At 46.9% G+C, this 25,783-nt stretch overlaps 1 protein-coding gene across 2 annotated transcripts in view; it reads left to right on the top strand.

Moving 5' to 3' along the window:
• si:dkey-233k19.3 (dynein axonemal heavy chain 11) overlaps positions 1-25,265 on the top strand; it is a 45,048-nt gene extending 19,783 nt beyond the window's left edge. Inside the window, exons 51-81 of one of the 2 annotated variants that reach the window (XM_062466728.1) lie at positions 2,956-3,118; positions 3,836-3,959; positions 4,368-4,510; positions 5,118-5,279; positions 6,906-7,139; positions 7,466-7,612; positions 7,767-7,880; positions 8,013-8,156; positions 8,512-8,694; positions 8,944-9,045; positions 9,149-9,283; positions 11,697-11,870; positions 12,295-12,530; positions 12,983-13,105; positions 14,885-15,089; positions 15,254-15,418; positions 15,712-15,852; positions 16,203-16,373; positions 16,781-16,903; positions 17,200-17,393; positions 17,644-17,792; positions 17,963-18,090; positions 18,750-18,977; positions 20,407-20,598; positions 21,457-21,576; positions 22,365-22,607; positions 22,757-22,939; positions 23,092-23,207; positions 23,316-23,428; positions 24,308-24,448; positions 24,687-25,265. In XM_062466728.1, coding sequence (XP_062322712.1) covers positions 2,956-3,118; positions 3,836-3,959; positions 4,368-4,510; positions 5,118-5,279; positions 6,906-7,139; positions 7,466-7,612; positions 7,767-7,880; positions 8,013-8,156; positions 8,512-8,694; positions 8,944-9,045; positions 9,149-9,283; positions 11,697-11,870; positions 12,295-12,530; positions 12,983-13,105; positions 14,885-15,089; positions 15,254-15,418; positions 15,712-15,852; positions 16,203-16,373; positions 16,781-16,903; positions 17,200-17,393; positions 17,644-17,792; positions 17,963-18,090; positions 18,750-18,977; positions 20,407-20,598; positions 21,457-21,576; positions 22,365-22,607; positions 22,757-22,939; positions 23,092-23,207; positions 23,316-23,428; positions 24,308-24,448; positions 24,687-24,934 — 5,044 coding nt within the window. In that variant the 3' untranslated portion in view covers positions 24,935-25,265. Of the gene's footprint in view, positions 1-2,955; positions 3,119-3,835; positions 3,960-4,367; positions 4,511-5,117; positions 5,280-6,905; positions 7,140-7,465; positions 7,613-7,766; positions 7,881-8,012; positions 8,157-8,511; positions 8,695-8,943; positions 9,046-9,148; positions 9,284-11,696; positions 11,871-12,294; positions 12,531-12,982; positions 13,106-14,388; positions 14,585-14,884; positions 15,090-15,253; positions 15,419-15,711; positions 15,853-16,202; positions 16,374-16,780; positions 16,904-17,199; positions 17,394-17,643; positions 17,793-17,962; positions 18,091-18,749; positions 18,978-20,406; positions 20,599-21,456; positions 21,577-22,364; positions 22,608-22,756; positions 22,940-23,091; positions 23,208-23,315; positions 23,429-24,307; positions 24,449-24,686 lie in introns of those variants that run through there. The other variant, XM_062466727.1, reaches the window with a different exon arrangement.
• Positions 25,266-25,783: the final 518 nt, after the last annotated feature.

Below are 25,783 nucleotides of genomic sequence, written 5' to 3'. Positions count from 1 at the left end.
CCTACTTCCTTAATAATATCAGCTAATATTGTACATTACATTTCATAATTGTGTTTCACATCACAAAGTAAAATGAGTAAATAGTTATCACCCTGGCCTCTTTGCTTGTGGCGTTCCTGCAGCTGCCTTGCAGTAAAGCTATAGTTAGCCTAGCTATCCCCCAAGTTAACAGATGTGAAACGAATGTTCTGCTACAGGTAGTCACGCGTGTTTTCGTGACGTTAGTGACGTAGTGACGTTAGTAACGTCAGTGACTGTGGCTAGCAAATTAGCCACCGTTAGCTTCACTTTTCACCACAAAAACGCAATTTCTACTTAAACCATGCAACGGAATGTAAATAAAAATACAACCAACGCAATCGCTACCAAGACGAACCTTTTGACACCGCCGTTGTGTATGTAGTCCAAATATTGACTGATCCTTAGGGGGGCGAAAATAAATAATATAACTAGAAACGGCTGTTCCTGCGAAACAGCAGTGAGAATGCTGAAAACCTGAATGGGGATAGCTGACCATGCAAAAAAAAGCTGAAAATAGTGAAAATTTAGTAGAAAGTTATAACCTGAAGCTTCAAAGCAACCGAAAGGTATTTTTGAAAGGGGCTGGAGTAGCATTCCAACAATGATTTGAAAGGATTTACCATTACTTTAAAAGGGAGAATAATTTGCACAAAAACCTTAATAGTATAAAAGTGAGAAATGAGAAAATACCCGCAAGCTGAAATGATTTTCAAAAATGTGTGAGTCACACAAAAGAGGCAGTGTGGAAGCTGAACTGCATCATCTTAACAAAGCTAAGAGCTAAAATAGCCTACAATGTGGGAGAAGCTGAAAGCTGAACTGTTAAACAGAAGAAGAAGTAGGCTAGCTAGTCGTAACAAATATATTATCGTTTTAACAGCTGAAATTATAGTTGGGATAGTAGCAGATGTAGCCTACCATTGAGTGCGTTTACTCGGCTTTCTTAGTTGGATTCAATGTGTTGATGGAATGAAACATACAGCAGTAGGGCCGATACAGGAAGACACGGCGACACTTTGTTGCAGAAGGATGATGGTGCAAGTTTTGTCCGTGGAGCATACGATTAATAAAAAAGAATCATGTAGACGTGTTTATTGAGTAATCGCATAACTAATTACACATGTAAACGGAGTAATCGTATTATTGGCATAAACCGACAATTGCTAGTAATCGTGTTTCTCATGGTCAAGTAAACGTACCAATCACCTGTGTGAGAGACTGAGTGGTGCGTGTCTGTCGTTACGGTGATGGTGCAGCTATGATTGCTAACGCGCTGAGGGCAGAGAATAAGAGAAATGTAGCTAGAATCCACACCTCAAACAAGATAACCTAGACGCAAAACTGTACGTCCAATCCAAAATATAAGGATATTTTCCGAGACCCAAGACTCTGCCGAAACCAGAGATATTCTTTATATGTCTGTGCAGTCAGAAATACGACTCTACCTGCAGTTTCAAAAACGTGTTCCTTTTGCTTTCCTGGTGCTTGTTTGTTTGGTTGCCACGGTGATGGCGCAGCTGTGATAGCTAACGAGCTAGGCAGAGAGAAAAACGAACATTTACCTAGCATCCACACCTCAAACAAGTTGACCTAGACGCAAAACTATACGTCCAATCCAAAATATAAGGATATTTTCCGAGACCCAAGACTCTGCCGAAACCAGAGATGTCCTTATATGTCTGTGCGGTCAGAAATACGACTCTATCGGCAGTTTCAAAATCTTGTTCCTTCTTGCTTTCTCTGACTGATTTTACTCACCTCTCCATTGAAGTTAGTGAGAGAATTTGAAAGGCTGCTCTCGCTTCAAGGCTCATAGCTGAAAATCTGTAAATGTGAGCTCTTTAGTAGTTACATTGGCTGAAAGAGGACAATGTTTCCTACATTTTAAGGTATAACTTGTTTCTGTAAGTTAAACTATATGAACGTTAGAGGAATTTGTTTGACACATTAGTTGAATATCAGAAAAAGAGCAGCAAGCAGAGTCTGCTTTCTGCTCATTCATAAAAATCAAGAAGGAGCAAACATTTTAATGTATTTCAAACTGTCATAATTCAAAATTGGCTGAACATTTGAAAAAGCTGAATCATTTGGGAATAGCTGAATGTCTTGTGAACATTTTAACCCTCGTGCTGCCTTCGGGTCACATGACCCAAAGGTTCATAACGAACCATCGTTGTGTTTACCCAATTTTACCCAATACAAAAACAAATTAAAATAATTTTCTTTTAAACTTTGCAATGTGGGGGGTCTGAGACAGCCCAACGGTTAAAAGAAAATGCTTCACTTTGTCTTTGTATGCGGTAAATCTGTCGCAATACGACAGTGGGTCACAATGACTGATGGGTCAGAATGACCCGAAGATAACACAAGGGTTAAAGGTTGAATGGTGTCTCTAGCTGAAAGTAAGCTGAAGTAGTTACGTTTGAAAGAGGAGGAAGCTTTTTAATGATTTGAAAGGATTTACCATTACTTTTAATGGGAGAATAATTTGCACAAAAACCTTAATGTCTTAAAAAGTATAAAAGTGAGAAATACCAAAAGTCATAGCCATCATCTCCTGAAGGAGCTGAACGTTTTGATACAAAAGTTGTAGGAATCGGTTAAAGTATGCAGAACGAGTTAAAGGCCAAAAAACGGCGGAAGAACTGAGAAGTTGAAAAGCAATAGTGAGAATGCTGAACAGCATTCTCACAATAATAATAAATAAATAAATATATATGTGAGAGAACAAAGGTTGTGCTCTCGCCGAAGGCTTGAGCACACCCAATAAGAAATAAATCTGGACGAGTGTCAAGAGATTGCCGGTCAGTAATGGATCTCTTTAAGCTAAGGGTCGGGAGGATTTAGTTAGTAGCAGCATATCCAGGATCAGTGGAGTGTAGCTCAAGTCCAGTGAGGTAGGACTAACCCTGGTTGTGCTGGTGGTGATGGCAGATGTCGGATCAGCCGTGTCCTGCAGTGTCCCCGCGGTCACGCGCTGCTTGTCGGGGTGGGGGGAAGCGGGAAGCAGAGCCTCACTCGCCTGGCTGCCTTCCTGTCCTCGGTGGACGTGTTCCAGATCACCCTGAGCAAGACCTACAGCATGCAGGACCTGAAGGTACAGCAAAGCCCTGCCTCCCTTAGAGAGAGAGAGAACCTGGCCGGGGCTTGGCTGGCTTGATTTGTTCCACAGGTCCTAATTGAGATCGTCTTTGACTATGGAAATCCCGAATGCATTATTGGTAATCGTGCGCATGATCATTTGTTCATCTGATTCAGATTACGTGTGAAATAGATTAACTATTCATATTGTGTTTTAGTGTAAATACATGTGTACATGTGTTACAGTAATAGGTAGATAACTTGCAGGTCCGTAATTTTAATAACAAGATTTACTAATTGGGTATTTTTGTAAATCCCCCATCCAATGTTGATCCTTTAGTTTGTGTCACTGGCTGCTCACTACCAAAAGAGTATAATTCAAAATGACTGTGATTAATTAATTAAGATCGAAGTTTCTTTTAGACAACATTTCCCAGATCAATATCTCTAATAGTCTCCTGCAGGATATTGATCTAATTTAGTGGTGTTCACCCTCTCCAGTGACTCATGAAGGAACAATTGTCAGGTGCTATTAAAGAGGCCGGGAAAATATTTCAATACCTCATTGATGAGGAAGGCCTTATCCATTTAATCATCTGCTTAAAGATCCCAGAGTTCTCAGTGAGTTTGCGCCATTCCATTGATCACACCTCAACTACTCCTGAATGGCCGCTGTGTTGAACCAATGGTGCTCTACACAGTGCATGTGCCACATCTGGGTGTCTGTGTGCAGGTGGATCTGGCTGGTCTGTACTTGAGGACAGGTGTGAAGAACCAGCCCACAGCTTTGCTCCTGACCGATGCCCAGATACCCGACGAACACTTCCTGGTTGTCATTAACGACCTGCTGGCTTCAGGTATCACATGAGGGGGACGCCATGAACACACACACAGACACACGTGGGCCCACACACACACAGACTGTTTGCTGTAGAATAACTACTGAGGTGTGAGACCCAATGGAGATTTTAAGGACCTTAATGAGTGTTGCCGTTGGGATGTTTTGATGCAGCAGCTCAGCTCTTGGGGGTTCACTGCTTGCCCCCTCTACCTCCCTCTTCCCCTCTCCACATCCTCTCATCCCTCCATCCCCCCATCCCCTCCATCCCTCCATCCCCCCATCCTCTCATCCCTCCATCCCCCATCCTCTAATCCCTCCATCCCCCCATCCTCTCATCCCCCCATCCCCTCCATCCCTCCCTTCTATCCTTCCATCCCCTCCATTCCTCCTTCCCCTCCTTCCCCCTCTCCCCATCCCTCTCCAGGAGAGATCCCGGAGCTCTTCAGTGAGGAGGAGATGGAGGGCATCGTTGCCGGGGTGAAGCCTGAGGTCCGGGGCCTGGGCCTGCAGGACAGCAGGGAGAACTGCTGGAGGTTCTTCATCAATCGTGTCCGGCTACAGCTCAAGGTCCAGCCTGTCAAAGAATTGACACAATTCGGCACTCTCTCCATTTTCTCAGTTTTAGACGTTTCAAATGTCGTTGCTGCATTGGAGAGACCGATCGACAGAGCCTGTTAACATGTGGCTTGTTGAGAACATGGTGGGTCTTGACAGGACCGGACAGACAGAGGAAGGAGAGGGGGTGGGGTGGAGGTCTGGAGGGAGAAGAGGTCTTGTGTCAGTGCACATGTGCCTGGTCCATCTGATGCGTGGGTTAGACCTTCTGGTGCAGTCTCCGTCTGCTAGGTCCAACAGTGGGCCTCCGCATGCCAGACACCCACCACGATGGCAGTGGCGAGTGGGTGAATAGAAGAGACCTGCCAGTTGCTTTTGGATGCATCTGCTCCATTACTGGTCTAAAACTGTGTGTTTGGGTTTGCACGCGTACGTTTGGCAGCGCTTCCCCACCCCCCTTCCTCGCACGTCTGTGTTTGTGTACGGGCACATATGTGTGTTGGGTGGGCGGGTGGGTGTCGCCAGCGCGGCCAGTCTGGCACGCTCGCCCTCCCCCCACCGTCTCCCAGAGCTGTGCGACGGCGTTGTGACTCTCTGCTTCCTGCTCCCTGCTCCGTAGGTGGTTCTGTGTCTGTCTCCAGCGGGCTGTGGGCTGAGGGTCCGGGCGCGTCGCTTCCCCGCCCTGGTCCACTGCACCACCGTGGACTGGTTCCACCTGTGGCCCGCGGAGGCCCTGCGCTCCGTCAGCCACAGGTTCCTCCAGGAGATTGAGGGCATCCAGGTGAGGGCTTCACAATCCGGTCTGGTTCTGAACCGTGTCATCTGACTTGTATTGCTTGGTACCAGTGGGCTTGTCTCACTAGTATTAATCAAATCCTTCACAACTGATGCGACCTGGCTCCCTCATCATCTCCTCTCTGGTATGAGATGGGGATTCATACAAGGAATATTTCCTGGATTGGAGTTATGTTATGGCCATGATAAAGAATATTCAAAAACATACCTACGCAATATACAAAAACAACAGTTGACACCGTCTTATGTTTGGGCATGTCCTTCCTAATGAGACTCCAAGAGAGGAAGACTTAGTTAGTTAGACTTTTAATGAACATCTTGTAATTACCACAGTGCAGCTGTATTACCTTCTCCATAGATCCCTCATCATTAGTTCTACTCTGAGGTGCTGATAAATCGCTGATCACATGCTCGGAGACTAGCTAACACTGCAGACTTATCGTTGTTGTCCCTTGCGGCAGTGGAACGATCACTACCCAGGATCATTTATGTTAATGAGAGTGGAGTGATTAATAAGCGTCATGACGACCCTCTCAGAAGGCACAGCTGTCACCTCCAGGAAGTGCCGTCACATGGTGCGGTGGCCGCGTGCCAGCAGAGCAAACTAGGACTTCCTCAATGCATGCGTGTGTGTTTATGTGTTGTGTGCGTGTGTTTGTTTAGGTGTGTGTTTGTCATATGTACACTTTGATTTACTGTCGGTCCAGAGTATGTTACATGTGTTGCATGGTGTATCCATAACAAGACATGATTGATTGCACTTTACCAGCTAACATAGATAGCACTAGCTTAAAATTACGTTTGGGTGTATTTATCAATAAAATATACTATATGGAAATGTGCCTTGTATCAGGGGTTGAAAACATTAAATCACTATTTGTGAAAAATTATGTCTAAAGCAATCAATACTCTACAAAAAGATTTTCCCAGATTGTTTATCTTATTAAAGTAGCGGGCTGCCAACAAATGAAATGGTCATCTATTTGAAGTTACAAATGCACAACCGACAAATAGCTGATGCTCAAGGCGAATCAATGAGAACTTTGCTCGCATCTGAACTCCACACGCACGCTTTGTCAAAAAGCATAATGTCAGGTCTTAATTAATAATGATTTTATTTCCTTGCTGGATTCTTGATCGTTAACAATGGTTTTTATGTGAGTTATGTTCATGTTTGATCCCTGTTTTCTATGCTCGTTTGTTTCTGCATTAATTGATCCTTTAACAGTATGATTAATAAGACGCCATGTCATCGAGCACCTTATGATAAATACTAAAGCAGCGTCGCGGCACGGCTCCGACAGACAACAGAGAAAGTTGGAGAGCATGAGGGATAGCGTGAACCATGGTTCTGCTTTCCAAGCTGCATGTCAGCGGCCTAAACACATTATTTTAACAGTGGTTTCAAAGCCTAATCATTCCTGCCAGCTGCACCTAAAATTTCAGATTGAGTAAGTCGAAGCTAGCCAAGTAAAATGGCAAAACTTGTAGATGAATTCAGAATTTATGAAGATAATATTTCAGGCTCCATCAGCTTGCGATGTTAAACTCCACTCAATCCAGAGCGCCCTGTGCCCCCCCCTCTTCCCCGCACCTCTGCTTATTTTTACAGCCCGCCGTCCAGGAATCCATCAGTCTTTTCATGGCCTACGTTCACACCAGTGTCAACCGGGCAAGTGACAAATACCGGCGCAATGATCAGAGGTACAATTACACCACCCCCAAGAGTTTTCTCCAGCAAATCACCCTGTACGCAAACCTGCTGGCCAAGAGTCGGACTCACCTCCAGAGCAAGATGAACCGGCTCGTCAGCGGCCTTCAGAAGCTGCAGACCACTGCCTCTCAGGTAGGGGGATCTGGCTTAATGTCGCAGGGTTAATATCGAGAACCAGCCGAGCTCAAGGCTGAGGCACGAGATTAGCAATGCCTTCAGTCATAGACTACTGCATACTGTACATGTGAAATGTCCTCTCAGCCCATCTCTGATGGAACGCTCATGAATCTTGGATGTAAATCACGTTTTTTATCGCTCCGCCACAGATAGCTATGACATGTAGTTCCCGTTAGGCGGTATACATATTTATACACAAATTCTCTGTTCATGTGGCGAATTGCATGCTGAACGCATGGACCGCATCATCTGTAGGACTGTGACCGTGTTCCTGACTTCAGGTTGAGGACCTGAAATCCAAACTGGCGTCTCAGGAAGCGGACCTCACCGCGAAGAACCACGACGCTGCGGCTTTGATCGCAAAGATAGGCCTTCAGACGGAGAGGGTCAGCTGCAAGAGAGAGGCCGCAGATGTGGAAGCACAGAAGGTGAGTCTCTGCACCAACCACAGCAGCATGGGTTACACAGATACGATACACGATACGATATGACGATATGATGATATTATTGCTGCCGACTGATTCCGTTGAGAGGATTGAGGCAGGATACTATGAGGATATGTCTGCTCTGTGTGGTATGCAGGTGGCGGTCATCCAGGCAGAGGTATCTCTGAAGCAGCAGGACTGTGAGACAGACCTGGCCAAGGCAGAGCCGGCTCTGGAAGCTGCAACAGCAGCCCTGGACACCCTCAACAAGGTCCTCTCTCCTGCTCCCCTTAGAACCCAGCCAGTCCTACCCCAGCCTGAGAGACTCACATAGCCTGCTCCCAGTCTGTAGAAACGGTCTTTTACTAAGGTCATTGGATTTGTTTACTGTTCCCGTCTCCAGGTGAACCTGACGGAGCTGAAGACGTTCCCCAACCCCCCTGCGGCGGTGATCAACGTGGCGGCGGCGGTGATGGTTCTGCTGGCGCCACGCGGCCGGGTGCCCAAGGAGCGGAGCTGGAAGGCTGCGAGGGCCTTCATGGGCAAGGTTAGCCTGTCAGCGTGTCAACCACGTCTGATTAATGCCATTCTCATCTGGGCGGGCCTTGACCCTGTGACCCCGCCTGGCTCGTCTCCATACACTGTTACGAGCTGGAGGGCTGTATGAATATGCTCGCTGACGAGGGGTGCGTTGCTGTGCGCTGTACGGAAGCCACAGATCCCCAGTCTATACAGCAGGAAACTATAAAAAATATGAAGAAAAAATATATAGATACATAAAATGTTTTTTAGCATGTTTAGGTGAATAAGTCTGAAACTAAAGCTAACTTTGTCATTGAATGTCAATATGTCTGACTTCCTAGCATCTTTATTGAGCCACTCTGTCTTCTTCCTGTCGCCAGGTGGATGACTTCCTGCTGGCGTTGGTGTCGTACGACAAGGAGCACATCCCCGAGTCCTGCCTCAGCGTGGCGAAGCAGGAGTACCTGAGGAACCCAGAGTTCCACCCCGACCTGGTCAGAACCAAGTCCACTGCCGCTGCTGGCCTCTGTGCCTGGGCCATAAACATCGTCAGATACTACGAGGTCTGACAGCACATTTATGGACTTTTTCGTTTGTTGTCATTCTGGACATAGATTGAGCTAAATGCGATGGTTATATTTTCGGCTGTTATTTGTCATTGTGCTCAAATTGTTTTATCAATTAAGTGTACTTATGTATTACTTAAATGTTTTGGAAGTGTGTGTGTAGTGCACAAACACTTTAGAATGCATGCATAATTCCCTGCATGCTGCGTGAGTATGTTTTAGTTGCTCAGTGTATTGTGTCTGCAGGTTTACTGTGACGTAGCACCCAAACGGCAAGCTTTGTCCCAAGCTAACACAGAGCTGGAGACTGCCACAGTAAAACTGCTGGCTGTGCAGAAGAAACTAGAAGTAAGTGTGAATGTGAACCGTGTTTGAAACGACAGCATTGGAAATGTCCTCCAAAGCGAGTCTCTGCAGTGTCTCCCTGTGTTGGTGTGGCGTTCGTCTGCAGGACTTGGATGAAAACCTCCAAAGCCTCACAGCACAGTTTGAGAAGGCCGCTGCTGAGAAGCTTCGCTGCCAGGAGGAAGTGACCCGCACCAACCAGACTATCGAGCTGGCCAACCGGCTGGTGAAGGGTCTAGAGGTATGGAGAGAGAGAGAGAGAGAGAGAGAGAGAGAGAGAGAGAGAGAGAGAGAGAGAGAGGGAGAGGGAGAGGGAGAGGGAGAGGGAGAGGGAGAGGGAGAGGGAGAGGGAGAGGGAGAGGGAGAGAGGAGAGAGAGAGAGAGAGAGAGAGAGAGAGAGAGAGAGAGAGAGGAGAGAGAGAGAGAGAAACTAGTACGTTACGAGCCCATACACATGTTGGGAGGTCCCTCTCCCTGATTACTTCTGTTTTCTCTCCATAAATTTGGAACAGAATTTGCCTTGAGAGAGAGAGAGAGAGAGAGAGAGAGAGAGAGAGAGAGAGAGAGAGAGAGAGAGAGAGAGAGAGAGAGAGAGAGAGAGAGAGAGAGACAAACTAGTACGTTACGAGCCCATACACATGTTGGGAGGTCCCTCTCCCTGATTACTTCTGTTTTCTCTCCATAAATTTGGAACAGAATTTGCCTTGAGAGAGAGAGAGAGAGAGAGAGAGAGAGAGAGAGAGAGAGAGAGAGAGAGAGAGAGAGAGAGAGAGAGAAAAGAGAGAGAGAGAGAGAGAGAAAGAGAGGGAGGGAGGGAGGGAGGGAGAAAGAGAGAGAGAGAGAAAGAGTGGGAGGGAGGGAGGGAGAGAGAGAGAGAGAGAGAGAGAGAGAGAGAGAGAGAGAGAGAGAGAGAGAGAGAGAGAGAGAGAGATGGAAATAAAGGAGAGTGAGTGATAGAGAAAAAGAGGGAGGAGAGATAACAAGAGAGACAGAAAGGGAGAAAACGAAATGGAGAGAGAGAGAGAGAGAGAGAGAGAGAGAGAGAGAGAGAGAGAGAGAGAGAGAGAGAGAGAGAGAGAGAGAGAGAGATGGAAATAAAGGAGAGTGAGTGATAGAGAAAAAGAGGGAGGAGAGATAACAAGAGAGACAGAAAGGGAGAAAACGAAATGGAGAAAGAGGGAGGGAGAGAGCCTTGGAGAGGGGAGGAGAAGGGGCGTTCAGAGTGGCGCCGACTTGGCGCCGGGTGACCGGTGGATTCTGAGGCGTGCGTGGAGAGGTGGTGTTGACCGAGCTGCATCACTAACCAGGCCAGAGATCTGTGATCCCCTCAAGGCCTGGCCCTGGCTGTGTGTGGTGTGAGTTGTGCTGGAGTGAGTGGAGCTTCTCCCTGCTCTGGCTAGGCAGTGTGTCGGAGATGTAGGAGGCAGGTACGGAAGTATGTTGGAACGGCAAGCGCGACTGTCTGTCTGGCGCACGTCCAGGTGGAGAATGGAAGAGAGATGGCATGATGGCCATGCACACAGAACACTCAAGCTGGGCAGCAGACTGGTCTGGGAAAGAGACTCTGTGAGCGTTCATGGTTGGGTGACTGTACTGTTCGGGTTCCACAGACAAAATAAGCACACTGAAATCCTTTTTTGTTCTCTGCCATTTTAATTGTATTCATCCTAATGGTCTGTCCAGTAGTTAAGCAAAATTGTGGGTGGATTAGAAAGATGTCTAATTGTTTATTTTGTCTTTTATCCCTTCAAATCTGGCGGAAGTGGAACTGTTTTTCTCTATGGTCTAAGATCTAAGTGGTTCTCTATGTTTTTTAATGCATGATTACATTAGAGTCATCGTTTTTCATTACCCATTTTATACATTTGACTTTCTTATTCTGAGAAATAAATGTGGCTTGCATGAGACAGCTTGGCTTTTAAACACATCAAGATGAATGTTTTGTCTTTATGGCATTGACCTGGAAGCAATAGTGTTTAGTCTAATAAATCAGACCGTCTATATTTAATCATTAACTTACCTCAAAGCCTCAACAGCTGTTGGAAATTAAAAACACTTCACCCCAGACTGAGTGATATTACAGGCAATCCATAATGCATTAGGGTAAAATTATAGTGATTTTTAACTGTCTGGGAATTTAGTATGCGGCAAATTCTGGTACCACAGCCTCTTGTAAAGAAATGCCAAACATGATTTATTGTTGTTTGGCTGTCATAGTCATACTAGTGAGGGCTTAAAAAGATGCCAAATTGATACTGAGTAAATATGCAGCCCAAACTTTCAAAGCTACTTTAGAGAAATTGGAGAGATGTATACTCAACTACTTCCCATGTTTATAGTTTGTGTAGTAGATGTGAGGAAGACTGTTCTCATACATCAGTCCTGATTAAAGGGCTAATCTATTTTGAGGCTAAGGAAATACACAGTCACTGTACGGGTGCTACACATGCCAAGAAGGGACTGTCCTTCCTTACACCCGGCCTGTGCAGTTTGACAGTTGTGGTGGAAATGTGTGTTTCCTAAAGGCTCATCCTTCACAACCAGCAGAGCATTCTTTGGGTTTTCCCAATACACAGTCTTAATGATGTGTTTACATTTCAGGTGAGGTACTGGTACTGCCGCTGACCCTCTGCTGTTGTGTGTGTGTCCCGCAGTCAGAGAAGGAGCGCTGGTCCCTGGCCGTGGTCCAGTACGAGGCGCAGCAGGAGACCCTCTGTGGAGACGTGCTCCTCACGGCGGCGTACGTCTCCTACGTGGGCTACTTCACCCTCTCTTACCGGCAGGAACTCCTCCGCGATGACTGGATCCCCTTCCTCCGCTCTCAGAAGGCAAGATTCCCCAGGGCTTACCCAGGGTCTACCTAGAGCTTACCCAGGGTCTATCCCGACACGACCCAGAGTCTTCCTAGGGTGGATCCAAGCCCCACCCAAGGCCTACCCAGGGACTATGCAGGGTCTACCCAGGGCCTCCCCAAGTTCTCCCCAGGGTCTCCCCAGGGCCTCCCCAGGGTCTATCCAGGGTCTCCCCAGGGCATTTCCAGGGGATGTAGACATGTACACCTGTTGATGAGTTTAGCTCCTCCTGCCATCCCTATATTAGATGGATACTGTGCAATGAACATAGAGACTGAACCCTTAACATGGATACTGGACCCTGACCATAGATTCTGTACACTGAACATTAAACATAAATCCTTTCCACTGAACATATATACTATACAGTGACATCCCTTCCCCCCTCTGTCTGTTCCAGACCCCCATCCCCCTGACAGAAGGCCTGGACCCCGTCCTCATGCTCACAGACGACGCCACCGTGGCTGCCTGGCACAACCAGGGCCTGCCGGGAGATAGGATGTCCACGGAGAACGCTGCCATCCTGACCACCAGCGAGCGCTGGCCACTCATGGTTGACCCCCAGCAGCAGGGCATCAAGTGGATCCGTAACCGGTGCGGGCCGGGCCTGAGGGTGGTGCAGCTGGGACAGAAGGGGTGAGAAACCCCCCCCCCCCCCCCCCCATTCTTCCTTTTTTCAAACCGATCATAGAACTGATGCTATGTAGGGGGAGACGTGGAGCGAATTAGGAAAACAGATGGTAACGTTTGTGTAATTCCTTTAGAAAGCTGTTGTTGAGCATGAATAATTAGCGGTAAGCATATGTTCCATGGATATGTTCCAGCAAAAACATCGGGGATATGGAATCACAGGAAATCACAAAATGTATTTGTCAGGGAGGTTCAGTTGTCAAAAGCCATTTGCTAATAGTTCGTCATGCTCAATCATCTTGTCTGAGGACTGTAAAGGAATAGTTATTATATGCTAAGAGAGTAATGTATAAGTTACAAAAGAGAGTTGGACTTGAGATGCCGACAGTCAGCTCAGTATAATATACTATGATATACATATTATGATCCAGTCCTTTAAATCTCTCTGTTGTTCCCAGCTACCTGGAGGTGATTGAATATGCCTTGGCGTGTGGTGAGACTGTTCTGATTGAGAACCTGAAGGAAAAGGTGGACCCAGTCCTGGAGCCTCTTCTTTGCAGAAACACCATCAGGAGAGGGAGGTTTGTACGCAGGAAACCCATTCAATGAAACTGAACAAAACGATCAACTTTTTGGTAGTCTGCGAGTCAACAAGGGTAGGGTTTGTATGTTGAGGTTTTGTATTCTTGCTATACCGTCCATACATACGGTGCTTACCACAAGCTGTTTTTGTCCGTGGTGTACTAATAACTGGTATTCTCTGTCAGAACATTCCGAATCGACCTGCGGTTTGCCGACTGTATCCCTTTTGATACACATGTCAATGTGGCCCCAGCATGTCTAAATGCTAGCCTGATGTAGGAGACAATGGGAGAGGATTTGCCTGATGGTTGGGTCTTGCTGAGCACCGGAGCTCCAGAGACACATGACTGAATGCTGTATGATTGCCTGCTCTTTAGATTATAGATGGATTTGTTGTGCATGTTGAGAACCCCAGAGGCAGACATATTGATTGGCCTCTCAAAGCCCCGGTGATAGATGTATATTTGTGTGCAGATATGCTTTATGTGTGTTGAATTTTGAGCAGTTGATCCTAAAGTCAAGGATTGTGGGCAGCGGCTATGGTTTTTAAGGACTTTGTCTATTTCTCACTAAAGAGGAAAACAACACAAAGTACTTGCTCTTAATCATTTAATCATTACTTTGTATCAAACTCCAGCAGGCTCAAGTGGTGATTATTATATATGTAAATGGTGCTTCTCTGTTTCATTATATTTACAATCAGAAAAGCACTTAATGAAACTGGCCTTATTATGGAGTCCCATAAAGGGATGTTTTATGGACGGATATCTAAAACAATCTAAAACACTGATCTGCACCTCCTCAGAGAATGTCCTGTTGAATCAGTCCAGCAACAATATTAATTTATCAGCAACACAGTTGTTCGTGATTATCTTTGATGAATTACTTCTAACATTCCCCTTGAAAAACACATTACTTTCAACAAATTCCATAAAGTGGTTACTAACAGCTGAACAATTGGAAAATTAAAATACCATACTGTAAATCGACAATGCTCTCAACCACATTGAACACTCCTTCCTTCGAATTCCTTCCTTGTTTTCTCTACCGGAGTGTGAATATTGAACATCTGAGGGGACGTTCTCTGAACTCCTCCTGGAGTCCTGTCTGTCGACCCGTGACACTTCATTGTGGTAAATCTGATTATAAGTTCATCCCTTGTACATGACCCACGCACATGCTTCTGCCTTTGATTAATACTGCCTGCTGCGGCCGCCATGATGGATCTGGTGAAGCTCCACAGCTGAAGTTCATTAATAATTGGAATGTTGTAGAGTGTGAAGTAATGAATACTAATTATTCCTTTCATGGCTGATGGAGGACTACCAGCCAATCCATCAGCAGGGACTTTAATTTGGTGGAGTAATGGTTCTATCAATAGTACATTAATTCCGGCTTGTGAAGATATAGAGTTGAACCAGACCCAGGCCATGAGGACCCTGTGCTGTGAAATTGGGGCCTTGCCTGACACCGGAGGGGTAATTAGAGAAAAATGAAAAGCCACCGGGTTTGTCAAACCACTGCTGATTTAATTGAAATGCAGGAGCAGAGAACTATTGGCCGCTGTGCAGATAATCTTTCAGATGTTATTCAAGATTTTTTTGTTCTCAGTTAACATTTAGAGCCAATGTTTTACCTCAAAGATGCAGTGTGCCAGGGCTTGGTAGATGTTGGTTGGTAGTACTACAGGACAACTAGGAAATGGAAATATTGGTTCTGTGTATACAGTAAGCATACAGTACCATGTTTTCTTTGTCCTTGTTTGTACTTGCATGCAGGTACATTCGGATTGGGGGTAAGGAGTGTGAATACAACAGCCATTTCCGGCTCCTCCTCCACACCAAGCTAGCCAATCCCCACTTCCCCCCGGAGCTGCAGGCTCAGATGACCCTCATCAACTTCACAGTGACCCCTGCAGGCCTGGAGGAGCAACTCTTGGGCCAGGTGGTCACCAGAGAGAGACCAGACCTGGAGAACCTGAAGGTAAACCTACAGCTTCACCATCTGGGACAATTTTTTGGGGGATCAAATACCCTCACACAAGGAATTATACAGGCTTTAATGGGAAGTGAGTCACCGTGCATAGCATGCAAGTCGTTTTGGATGTGAGCGGGAGTTTCTGTGACATGTTCTCCACGGGTCCCCAGCTTGAGCTGACCACGCAGCAGAACCTCTTCAAGATCCAGCTGAAGAGCCTGGAGGACGAGCTCCTGAGCCGTCTCTCCGCAGCGCAGGGCAACTTCCTGGGAGACCTCGCCCTGGTGGAGCAGCTGGAGGGCACCAAGGCTACAGCGGCCCACATCCACTACAAGGTGAGGCCAACGGCCGCAGGGGCCTTCCTGCAACGGCCCACCTTCTGAACCAGTGTCGCTCGAACGGAAAGCGGTAACAACAGGGTGAGTCCTCGGCTTGATTGTTGATTTCCATCAAGTGTTGGAGGGTCTCGTCAAGTAAAAGAAAAGAAAGAAGAGGAAGTAAAAAAAGCTTCATTTTATTGGATGAACTGCAAACGATGTGTACTTAAGGACACGTGTAATGCGAGGGGGGGGGCGATCTGGAGCGTGACTGAAAGGCTCATAGCTCACGGCGTTTGCGGCACGCACAGGTGGTGGAGGCCAGGGAGAACGAGACAAAGATCAACGAGGCTCGAGAGCTCTACCGCCCAGCGGCTGAGAGAGCGTCTCTCCTCTACTTCATCATCAACGACCTCCACAAGATCAACCCCATGTACCAGTTCTCCCTCAAGGTGAGCCATTTGACCAGCACCTGAGATTCGCTAAGATGTTCCCAGTTCACCTTTGTGCTTGAGTGTTAAGATGTATATGTTACATGACATATATATACAGTATATATGTTATGATGTAGCATGTTACATCTTATTGTTATATTATTACATTAATACTGTATATAGTATACGCAAACATCAGTAAGGTCAGTCTTTGTCAAATCTTTTGTCAATTTACTTTGGATATAAGGTTTAGAAGCCATTTTCTCCTCACGTATCTGTTTAGGCCTTAGGGTGCCACCTGTATCAGTACTATACCAAACCACTTTTACGGTTTCTTATGTGTTTCTTCCTCCCGGTGTCTGTTGTAGACATTCAACACCGTGTTCCACAAAGCCATGGGCCGGGCGGAGTGGAACGAGGAAGTGAGGGCAAGGGTTCTCTCCCTGACGGAGGCCATCACCTACTCAGTATTCCTGCACACCAGCCTGGGCCTGTTTGAGAGAGACAAGTTAACCTTCTTGTCACACACCGCCTTCCAGGTACGTGGCCCCGGGGGGCCGCCCCCAAGGTGGGCCCCCCTGTCATCCTCATCAATCAACGCATTTTTCTGCCCCCACATTAACTTCAATTAAAACCAGTCAGCGGGACCACACGCTCCTATTGATTAGCTCTCCCACCTGGCCTCCTGACTGCAATTCAGCCAGTTGTCTCTGACAGGGGGGTGTGTTTTGATGGCATTATGCAAGTATCTGTCAGGGCACCAACTGTTTTCATCTCAGTTCTAGCTATCCTCCAGGGGCTGTCCTTCATCTGGCCCTGCCACACCTGCTTCAGAGAGCTTGCTAACTCAATGTGTGTTCTCACTGTAACACAGTACCTTTATAAACAATGGTAAATGGAATTGTTGCTGACTGACTGTGATCCGGGTTGTTTTCCCGTTGGCCAGATTCTCCTAACGAGGGGTCAGGTTGATGGGCAGGAGCTGGACTTCCTGTTGCGTCTCCCCGTGGAGCCCAGCAGATCCAGCCCAGTGTCCTTTCTCTCCCCTCAGGCCTGGGGGGCTGTCAGGGTAAGTCTTATTCACTCAGCCATGACCGGAGCTCTGTGTGTGTGTCTGTGTGTGTGTGTGTCAGAGACAGAACAGATAACTACTTTCTCTGAGATGAGAGTGATGGTTTTCAACGACCTTGAAGGGGCTCCACAAGCTACTTATTCTCTCCGCGTGTGCCTGTTGATTTAGAGGCTATCGTAGCTCACAACACCGCATAAGTGACTAGTCAGTACCTTGTCGTTAGAGAGAGTGAAAGTGTGTGTGTGTGTTTGAGAGATAAATAGAGACATGAGGAGATCCGTTGACATTCTCAGACCATCTCGGCCCTGGAGGACTTCCGGGGGCTGGATCGAGACATCGAGGGCTCTGCCAAACGCTGGAGGAAGCTGGTGGAGTCTGAGTGTCCTGAGAGGGAGAGGTTTCCTCAGGAGTGGAAGAGCAAAAGCTCCCTGCAAAAACTCCTCATCCTGAGGGCTGTCCGACCCGACAGAATGACCTACGCCCTCAGGTCAGGGAAGGTTTACATTTTTAATTCAAAAGTAGTAAGTTCTTCATTTAACAAACGCTTTCATCCAAAGCGACATACAAATAGTGCATATACTGTGTCGTCAGTACGGCAGCTCAGGATTAGTAGCATTACTAAAACAGCAATTAACAGTGTCAGCCTACGGCGGTTACATCACCAGAGGATGGACGTTAGACAGAAATATCAAACACCCTGGGGAGCATTAACCGGTAAGCCTGTGCTACGTCGACAGGAACTTTGTGGAGGAGAGTTTGGGTGTTAGGTACGTGGAAACGGCTCGGATGGAGTTTGACAAGACGTTCGAGGAGAGCACCCCCTCCACCCCTGTATTCTTCATTCTGTCTCCTGGAGTCGACCCTCTGCATGCCGTGGAGAAACTAGGTACGGCCTCGCAGAAATCGCCCAAAAATAAACATACAAAAAAAACTAAGTATTCAAATAAGCTGAGGTACGATATGCAGTAATATACAATTTTTTTTTTGTATTTCTCTGGACATGCCAGTGGTACAGTATAGTGTACACAGTGTTCTCCAATGCCTTGGCTGTTTCAGGGTTGAGGCTGGACTTCTCCATCGACCAGGGAACTGTGCACAACGTGTCTCTGGGCCAGGGCCAGGAGGAGGTGGCCCACAGGGCCCTGGAGAAGGCCTCACAGCTGGGCCACTGGGTCATTCTGCAGGTAGGACACCTGCCGGGGTAGAAGAGAGCTGGTTGAGGGAAGCCAGGAGGGTTAAGCAGAGAAACAGCCCGTCATTGTTGTAGTCAAGCACCTGATTCGACAATTACCTCACCTCCTGAGCTGGGGAAACAAAGTCAATTTGGTTCAATCAAATCCATGATGAGGTAAATCAACTGTGTTAGTGAGAGGCTGGAAATGAAGCCTGTAGCTATTCCTGTATCACAGAGACATATGGTACGGTAGGTGCTTGGTTCTTTTATATATGCTCTATAGTGTTCTTTTTATGCAAAAGATTCCCTGATAAACACACATACGGTAAATACAAATGAAGATTCACAGGCACAATCAAGGTTTATTCCAGTACACAACTATCACAGCTGTTGAACAGTAGGTCTGTTGGTGTACTGTTCTCCAAACAGCAAACCAAACAGCAAACATAACCAAACACCTTGTTTGTGCATCGGTGGAGTTAGGGTTGTGATGGTAAGTTCCTGTGTTTAAAAAAAGCCTTTTTACAAGCCATTAGTTACCAAACAGTTTTTTTAATGTTGTTTTTATGTTTTTATAAAACAGTATTCTCCTGCATCACCATTGTGCTTGACTTTTAAAGGTCTGTTTCGATTCGTCAGAGGTCTAACCTGGTGTTTGTGTTTGGTCAGAACGTGCACCTGGTGGCTCGCTGGCTGCCCACTCTGGAGGCCCTGCTGGAGAGCACAGCGCTGGACTGTCACCCAGACTACCGGGTGTTCATGAGCGGAGAGCCGGCGCCCAGCCCCGAGCAGCACGTCATCCCCCGAGGCATCCTGGAGAACGCCATCAAGATCACCAACGAGCCGCCCACGGGCATGCACGCCAGCCTGTACGCTGCCCTGCATGGCTTCTCTCAGGTGAAGAGGAAGACGAGGGCCTGGTGGCTGGAAACCTGTGTTACGATTCCAATTTTTCTTTTTTACAAAATACAAATATTTTATTTTTACAATTTACAGTAAAAAAAATTGGGGGTATAATAATAATGTTTCTTAATTTTTTTATACCATTTTATTTGTACAGCCCATTTTACAAGCAGTGTCACAGAGGGCCTAATATTTTTATACGAGTGGGTTTTACAGCGGGTGCAAAATGCTGCTGCTAGACTATTGACCAGAACAAGAAAGTTTGATCACATAACATCTACTCTTGTCTCTTTACACTGGCTCCCTATCCAAGCCAGAGCTGACTTCAAAGTTCTACTACTAATCTACAAGTCTCTGCATTGATTGGCACCACTTTACCTCTCCGGTCTCCTTGCACCCTATTTCCCCTCAAGGACACTTAGATCTCAAGATGCCGGCTATCTGGTGGTTCCCAAAATTAAGAAAAAAACAGCTGGAGGTAGGGCGTTCTCATATAGAGCGCCTCTTCTCTGGAATAAACTACCCGTCTCAATTAGGGAGTCTGATACTGTTTCGACGTTTAAAATTAGGTTAAAAACGTTATTGTTTAGTCAATTCTACGACTGTTAAAGGTAAGTATGTTACTAGTTGGAGGCAACGGGGGACGGGTTGTTTCCATCCTTATTCTTTAAGTATAACTTATTTTAGAGTTCTCTTCCCCTGGAACAGATTTCATGTTCCAAATGAGGGGGGCTGTCGCTGTCTTGGTGTGTGGGGTTGCATCAAATTCCCCTTTTTTGCTCTGTTAAATTGCTGCACCAGTCCACACTTGACCGGTGGGGATCTCATTCTATTATGACTGTAACTGTTAGCTGCTCCTGGCATTCTCTAATCCCTGCTCTCCTCTCTCTGTCCCCCCCCACACACATCCCTTGTGGTGTGGGGGGTTTGAGTTGTCAGCACCTGCCTGGTCGTCGGTCAGCCAACGCTGGACCTGGTCGCGAGTCTCCCGGTCCTGTCCTACATCTATAAAGTTGAATAATGGATTTTGGTGTTTTAAAAACCCATCGACACTGTATGACTATGTTTAGCCTGTGTTCTGCTCCTCTCTCCCACCAACCGTCTCTGGAGGAGGGGACCCCTCTCTGAATTGCTCCTCCCAAGGTTTCTTCCATTTTTTTTTTCTCCTGTTGAGAGTTTTTTGGGAGTTTTTCCTTGTCTTCCTTGAGGGTTTAGGTTGGTTGAGGGGCAGTTCTATGGGCATATGTGAAGCCCTCTGTGACATGCTTGCGTGTAAAAAGGGCTATACAAATAAATTTGATTTGATTTGATTTTCACCTTCAGTGCAGGTTACTGTGCTTTAGCTGGTATGTTGCTAATTAACTCATGAAAACGATGTAACTAATGAAAGTATGAAGTGATTCAAGTTGGATCTCTCCTGCAGGACACTCTGGAAATGTGCTCCAGGGAGCAGGAGTTTAACGGCCTCTTCTTCTCCCTTTGCTACTTCCACGCCTGCGTCACGGAGAGGCGCAAGTTTGGGCCTCAGGGCTGGAACCGCAGCTACCCCTTCAACACCGGAGACCTTGCCATCTCTGTCAACGTGCTCTACAACTATCTGGAGGCCAACAACAAGGTAGGATTCTGCCCAGTTAGCAAAGTAGGACTGCTAGTTCTTTGCCCAGTTCCCAAACTAGGACTCTGCCCAGTTATCTCTGCCAAGCTACCAAAGTAGCAGTTATCTTCAAACCAAGAAGAAAAAGGTTCTTATTAAACATGTTGTGTTCTAGTCAACCTCTATTTGAGTTGTGTACAATGAAAAACAGTTGTAGAATTTGGAGATTCGGACGGCGATAACGAATTATCCTACACTTTCTCCCATTATCTAGAAGTCTTTTGTTCTGCCGATAAGCGTGACAAATGTTTGATCCTTATCATATTTTCAGATTTCCATGCGTACGGCCACCAACACCCAACCTATAATTTTACTTAATTTGAGAGAGACAAAGAATCCATTCTGATCCCGTTGCGCCCCTCAGAACTCCTAATGTGTTTCTTTTTTCACTCCTATTACTCTGGTCACAACCAATTATGTCTCCAGGGTATTCTACCCTCCAAAAACGAATGTCCTTCATTATGTTAACCAAACAGTAACCTGTATGTGCGTATACACTGAATTCATTAGGGGGGCAATGAAGCGTTCTCCTAAATGTAATTACACGCAGCTGATGTGACAGTTCACAACATTGCATAAGTGATCACTGCAATTAGAGATGATGAAGGAAGCAATTTGCGAAACAATACAGGTACAAATGATTGCGCACCTCTGTCTTTTGTCGTCTTTTCCCCCGCGTTCTTCTTCTTCCTCCTTCACACTGGTCGGATCGCGACCTCCTAACGTGCGCAATAATGATTACTTAGATATCAAATCAGCAACTACATCATGTGTAACTGGACCATAGCCTATGTTATATTTTGTGTGTTGTGACTCAAGGTTCCCTGGGAGGATCTGTGCTACCTGTTTGGGGAGATCATGTATGGAGGACACATCACAGACGACTGGGACCGAAGATTGTGTCGCACCTTCCTACAAGTGTACATGCATCCTAACATGGTGAGGGAAAGCTTGCAATAGGCCTGTGAGTTTGCACCTTCCTACAAGAGTACATGCATCCTAACATGGTGAGGGAAAGCTTGCAATAGGCCTGTGAGTTTTCTGTAATCACAGACAGTACTTTACTGTCATTGCACACATTTTGTTTTTGAAGCAAACAATCACATTGTTACTTTTATGTAGTTACGGTACAGTATGTATATACACTATATTCATTTTTTATACTGTTTAGTTTTTATTGACCGATAATATAAAGCTAAATGAGAAGCCTATTGTATTGCTGTGTACTATAGTGAAAGGGTGCCCTCTTGAGATGTCGGTACAAAACTACAGTTTATCTTCCTTTTCACTATCCACTTAGTAAGGTTTCCATTCTTAGAGAAGAAGAGAATTACCCAGTAAACAATCGCGCATACAGAGCTTGGTTCAAAAATGTATCCTTTTCCCAATGTGAGACTTCCACCTTGGCAGAAACTCCCTCACCTGCCTGGTCCAGCTCCTCTCTGACTCCCAGAGTCCCACTTGACCCGGCACTAGCAGCCATCGCTCACTGTGTTTCTCTTCCTGCACATCCACGTTTGCCCACCGCTGTCTCTGATATTAAGTAAAAGCTCGGTGCCATTCTGTACCAAACAAAGCTTTGTATAATGCACCTAAGCCATACTTTTGGTTGAGGGCATTCTAGAACTGACTGTATAGTGAGCAAAACACTTCAAAAATGATTGGTCTCTCATAAACTCCTTTTCAGACATGTTTGTTGAGAAGCTTGTGCCCTGTTCTTCCTGTAGTTTGAAGGCGAGCTGTTTCTAAGCCCTGGTTTCCTGGCTCCTCCGTACATGGACTACAACGGTTACCACAGTTACGTGGACGACAAGCTTCCGCCGGAGAACCCGACCCTGTACGGCCTGCACCCCAACACTGAGCTGGACTTCCTGACGGTCACCTCACACTGCCTCTTCAGGACGCTGCTGGAACTGCAGCCCCAGAACTGCTCTGTTGGAGAGGGGGCTGCGCAAAGCTCAGAGGAGAAGGTATCAGAGAGAGATTACAGACACAGTCTTGAATATCCACACAATGCCAGCCGAGCGCCCAACAGTAGAACAAATCTAACCTCGCCAACCATCACCATCTTAACAGCGTGACCATTCAAAACCGGTGATATCGCACTTCTGTTCTGCAGGTGAAGCAGGTGCTGGACGAGATGTTGGAGAAGCTTCCGGAGGAGTACAACATGGCCGACGTGATGGCTAAGACGCCCGAGCGAAGCCCCTACATCCTGGTGTGCTTCCAGGAGTGCGACCGCATGAACGTACTGCTGGAGGAAGTACGACGCTCTCTGAAGGAGCTGGACCTTGGGCTGAAGGTGAGAGAACCCAGCCAGGTCATTCGAGCACTTCAACTCCAAACGCTTATTTATTTATTTTTTACTCTTTTTTTGTCTCATATTAAACCTTTATCAGATGCACAAGTCTCTGAGGCATGTGTTGCATGATGGGAGTTGTGTTTTGTGTGCAGGGAGAGCTGACCATTTCCTCCAACATGGAGACTCTCCAGTCAGCCCTGTTCTACGACACGGTCCCGGAATCCTGGACCCGGCTAGCCTACCCCTCCACCAACACACTTGCACAATGGTAACTAACGGAGCCCATGAACTATGCTGTGGTAGTAAAACACTTCAACAGGGGAGCTTCCTGTGTTTCAGAGGAATGTTTACGGTGTGCTGTTCATGTTTGGTGCAGGTTCAGTGACGTCCTCTGTCGCTGTCGTGAGCTCGACTCTTGGAGCCAGGATCTGGTTCTGCCTGCTGTGGTCTGGCTGTCTGGGTTCTTCAACCCCCAGTCCTTCCTCACCGGTGAGCATACACACACACATATACACACACACACTTGCAGCTGTGTTGTGGCTTTGTTGAGGCTGTGTGGAGGCTGTGTTTGGACTTCGTAGAGGCTATGTGGAGGCCGTGTTTGGACTGTGTAGAGGCTATGTGGAGGCTGTGTTTGGACTTAGTAGAGGCTGTGTAGAGGCTGTGTTTGGACTGTGTAGAGGCTGTGTGGAGGCCGTGTTTGGACTTAGTAGAGGCTGTGTTTGGACTGTGTAGAGGCTATGTGGAGGCCGTGTTTGGACTGTGTAGAGGCTGTGTGGAGGCTGTGTTTGGACTTAGTAGAGGCTGTGTAGAGGCTGTGTTTGGACTGTGTAGAGGCTGTGTGGAGGCCGTGTTTGGACTTAGTAGAGGCTGTGTTTGGACTGTGTAGAGGCTGTGTGGAGGCCGTGTTTGGACTGTGTAGAGGCTGTGTGGAGGCTGTGTTTGGACTGTGTAGAGGCTGTGTGGAGGCTGTGTTTGGACTTAGTAGAGGCTGTGTAGAGGCTGTGTTTGGACTGTGTAGAGGCTGTGTGGAGGCCGTGTTTGGACTTAGTAGAGGCTGTGTTTGGACTGTGTAGAGGCTGTGTGGAGGCTGTGTTTGGACTTAGTAGAGGCTGTGTTTGGACTGTGTAGAGGCTGTGTGGAGGCTGTGTTTGGACTTAGTAGAGGCTGTGTAGAGGCTGTGTTTGGACTGTGTAGAGGCTGTGTAGAGGCTGTGTTTGGACTCTGTAGAGGCTGCGTGAAGGCTGTGTTTGGACTGTATAGAGGCTGTGTTGGGACTGTGTACAGGCAGTTTGGAGGCTGTGTGGAGGCTATGTTGGGACTGTTTAGAGGCTGTTTTCAAGCATTGACCTGGAAACATGTGTTCAGCTGTCATGCAGAGCATCGCTCGTAAAAACCAGTGGCCACTGGACAAGATGGCGCTGACCGTGGATGTCACCAAGAAGAGCAGGGAGGACTACGGGCACCCGCCCAGGGAAGGAGCCTATATCCATGGCCTCTACATGGAGGGTGAGGGCCTGGCTGGTCAAAACCTGACCGGCATCAATCCCTTTGCATCCTAATGTATTGATCTGTATGTCTGTGAAACCAGAGGAGATTTCTATTAAGTTTCTGCTCTATTAGGTAATGAAACCTTTACTAGTGTATTTAACACACAGCCTTATGACCTCCTCTCTCCCTCCCTCACCTCCCTCCCTCCTCTCTCCCTTCTTTCCTCTCCTTCCCCCTCCCCTCCTCTCCCCCCCAGGTGCCAGGTGGGACACCCAGGCGGGGGTGATCTCTGAGGCCGTGCTGAGGGAGCTGACCCCGGCCATGCCCGTGCTCTACGTCAGGGCAGTGCCCTCGGAGCAGCTGGAGCTGAGGAACACCTACGAGTGCCCTGTGTACCGCACCAAGCTCCGCGGACCCAGCTACGTGTGGACCCTCCACCTCAGGACCAAGCAGCCCCCTGCCAAGTGGGTCCTGGCTGGGGTGGCGCTGCTGTTGTCTGTGTGAGGGGGGCCGCAGTCAGCGAGCCCCCCTCCCGCCCTTCCTGGTCAGGAGGGTACTAGGGACTTAATCGGTCAAACGGCTGATGCTGATTGTGGTCTGTGTAATTTTTGTGTCAAATCACTTCTTTGTAATTCAGGGTGGATGTGTGACTGGTAGGGGCTGTTTGGCTGTAAAGATGTTTTTGAATAATTGTTGTTATATTTTGTATTACCAAATAATAGTGCAGTTTTGTGAAGATGGAAAAAAATCAGTGTTATCTGTTTGAAAAGTTTTATTCCCTATGGCGATGTAGGCTACTGCACGTTCCGGAGAATAAATTATGAACAAACTTCAATACGCGTGTGGCTATCAGAGTGTTGTGAGGGGAGGAAGGTACGCGTGTGGACAGAAACATGTGTATTTGTGCGTGTGTGTGAAACTGTGTCAAACCTTTCCCCTGAGACTATGCGTTTAGGGGAATGATTTGTGGAGCGCTTATGTCTCTATTTAGACCATGTAAGTCTAGATGCGGAGCATATTTTATTGGAAGGTCAAGATTAAAAAAGCTCTCGGGCTGCCCCCTCCTAACTGAATGATACACAATACCGTCTGGAGGGGTCCCAGCCTAGAATTCCCAGGAGATGATGTGCTTGGCTGCTATTGACTTTTAAATGAGGTGCATTTGACATTGACCTTTTGTATGCCTGCGGCAGAATGCTAACAGACTAGTGTAATTCATTCTGCCCCATGAGAGAGCCATTGAAAGGCTCCTACTGATAGCCTTCCATGAGAGGCACACCATTAGATGATCCAATCCTTTATCTCTGCGCTATGTTAGCCTCTGATTAACTTGATACGGACAGAATATAAAAA

The sequence above is a fragment of the Osmerus eperlanus genome, chromosome 7, assembly GCF_963692335.1.
Source record: "Osmerus eperlanus chromosome 7, fOsmEpe2.1, whole genome shotgun sequence".
NCBI lineage: Eukaryota > Metazoa > Chordata > Actinopteri > Osmeriformes > Osmeridae > Osmerus > Osmerus eperlanus.
This window is presented reverse-complemented; position numbering and strand designations above follow the sequence as displayed.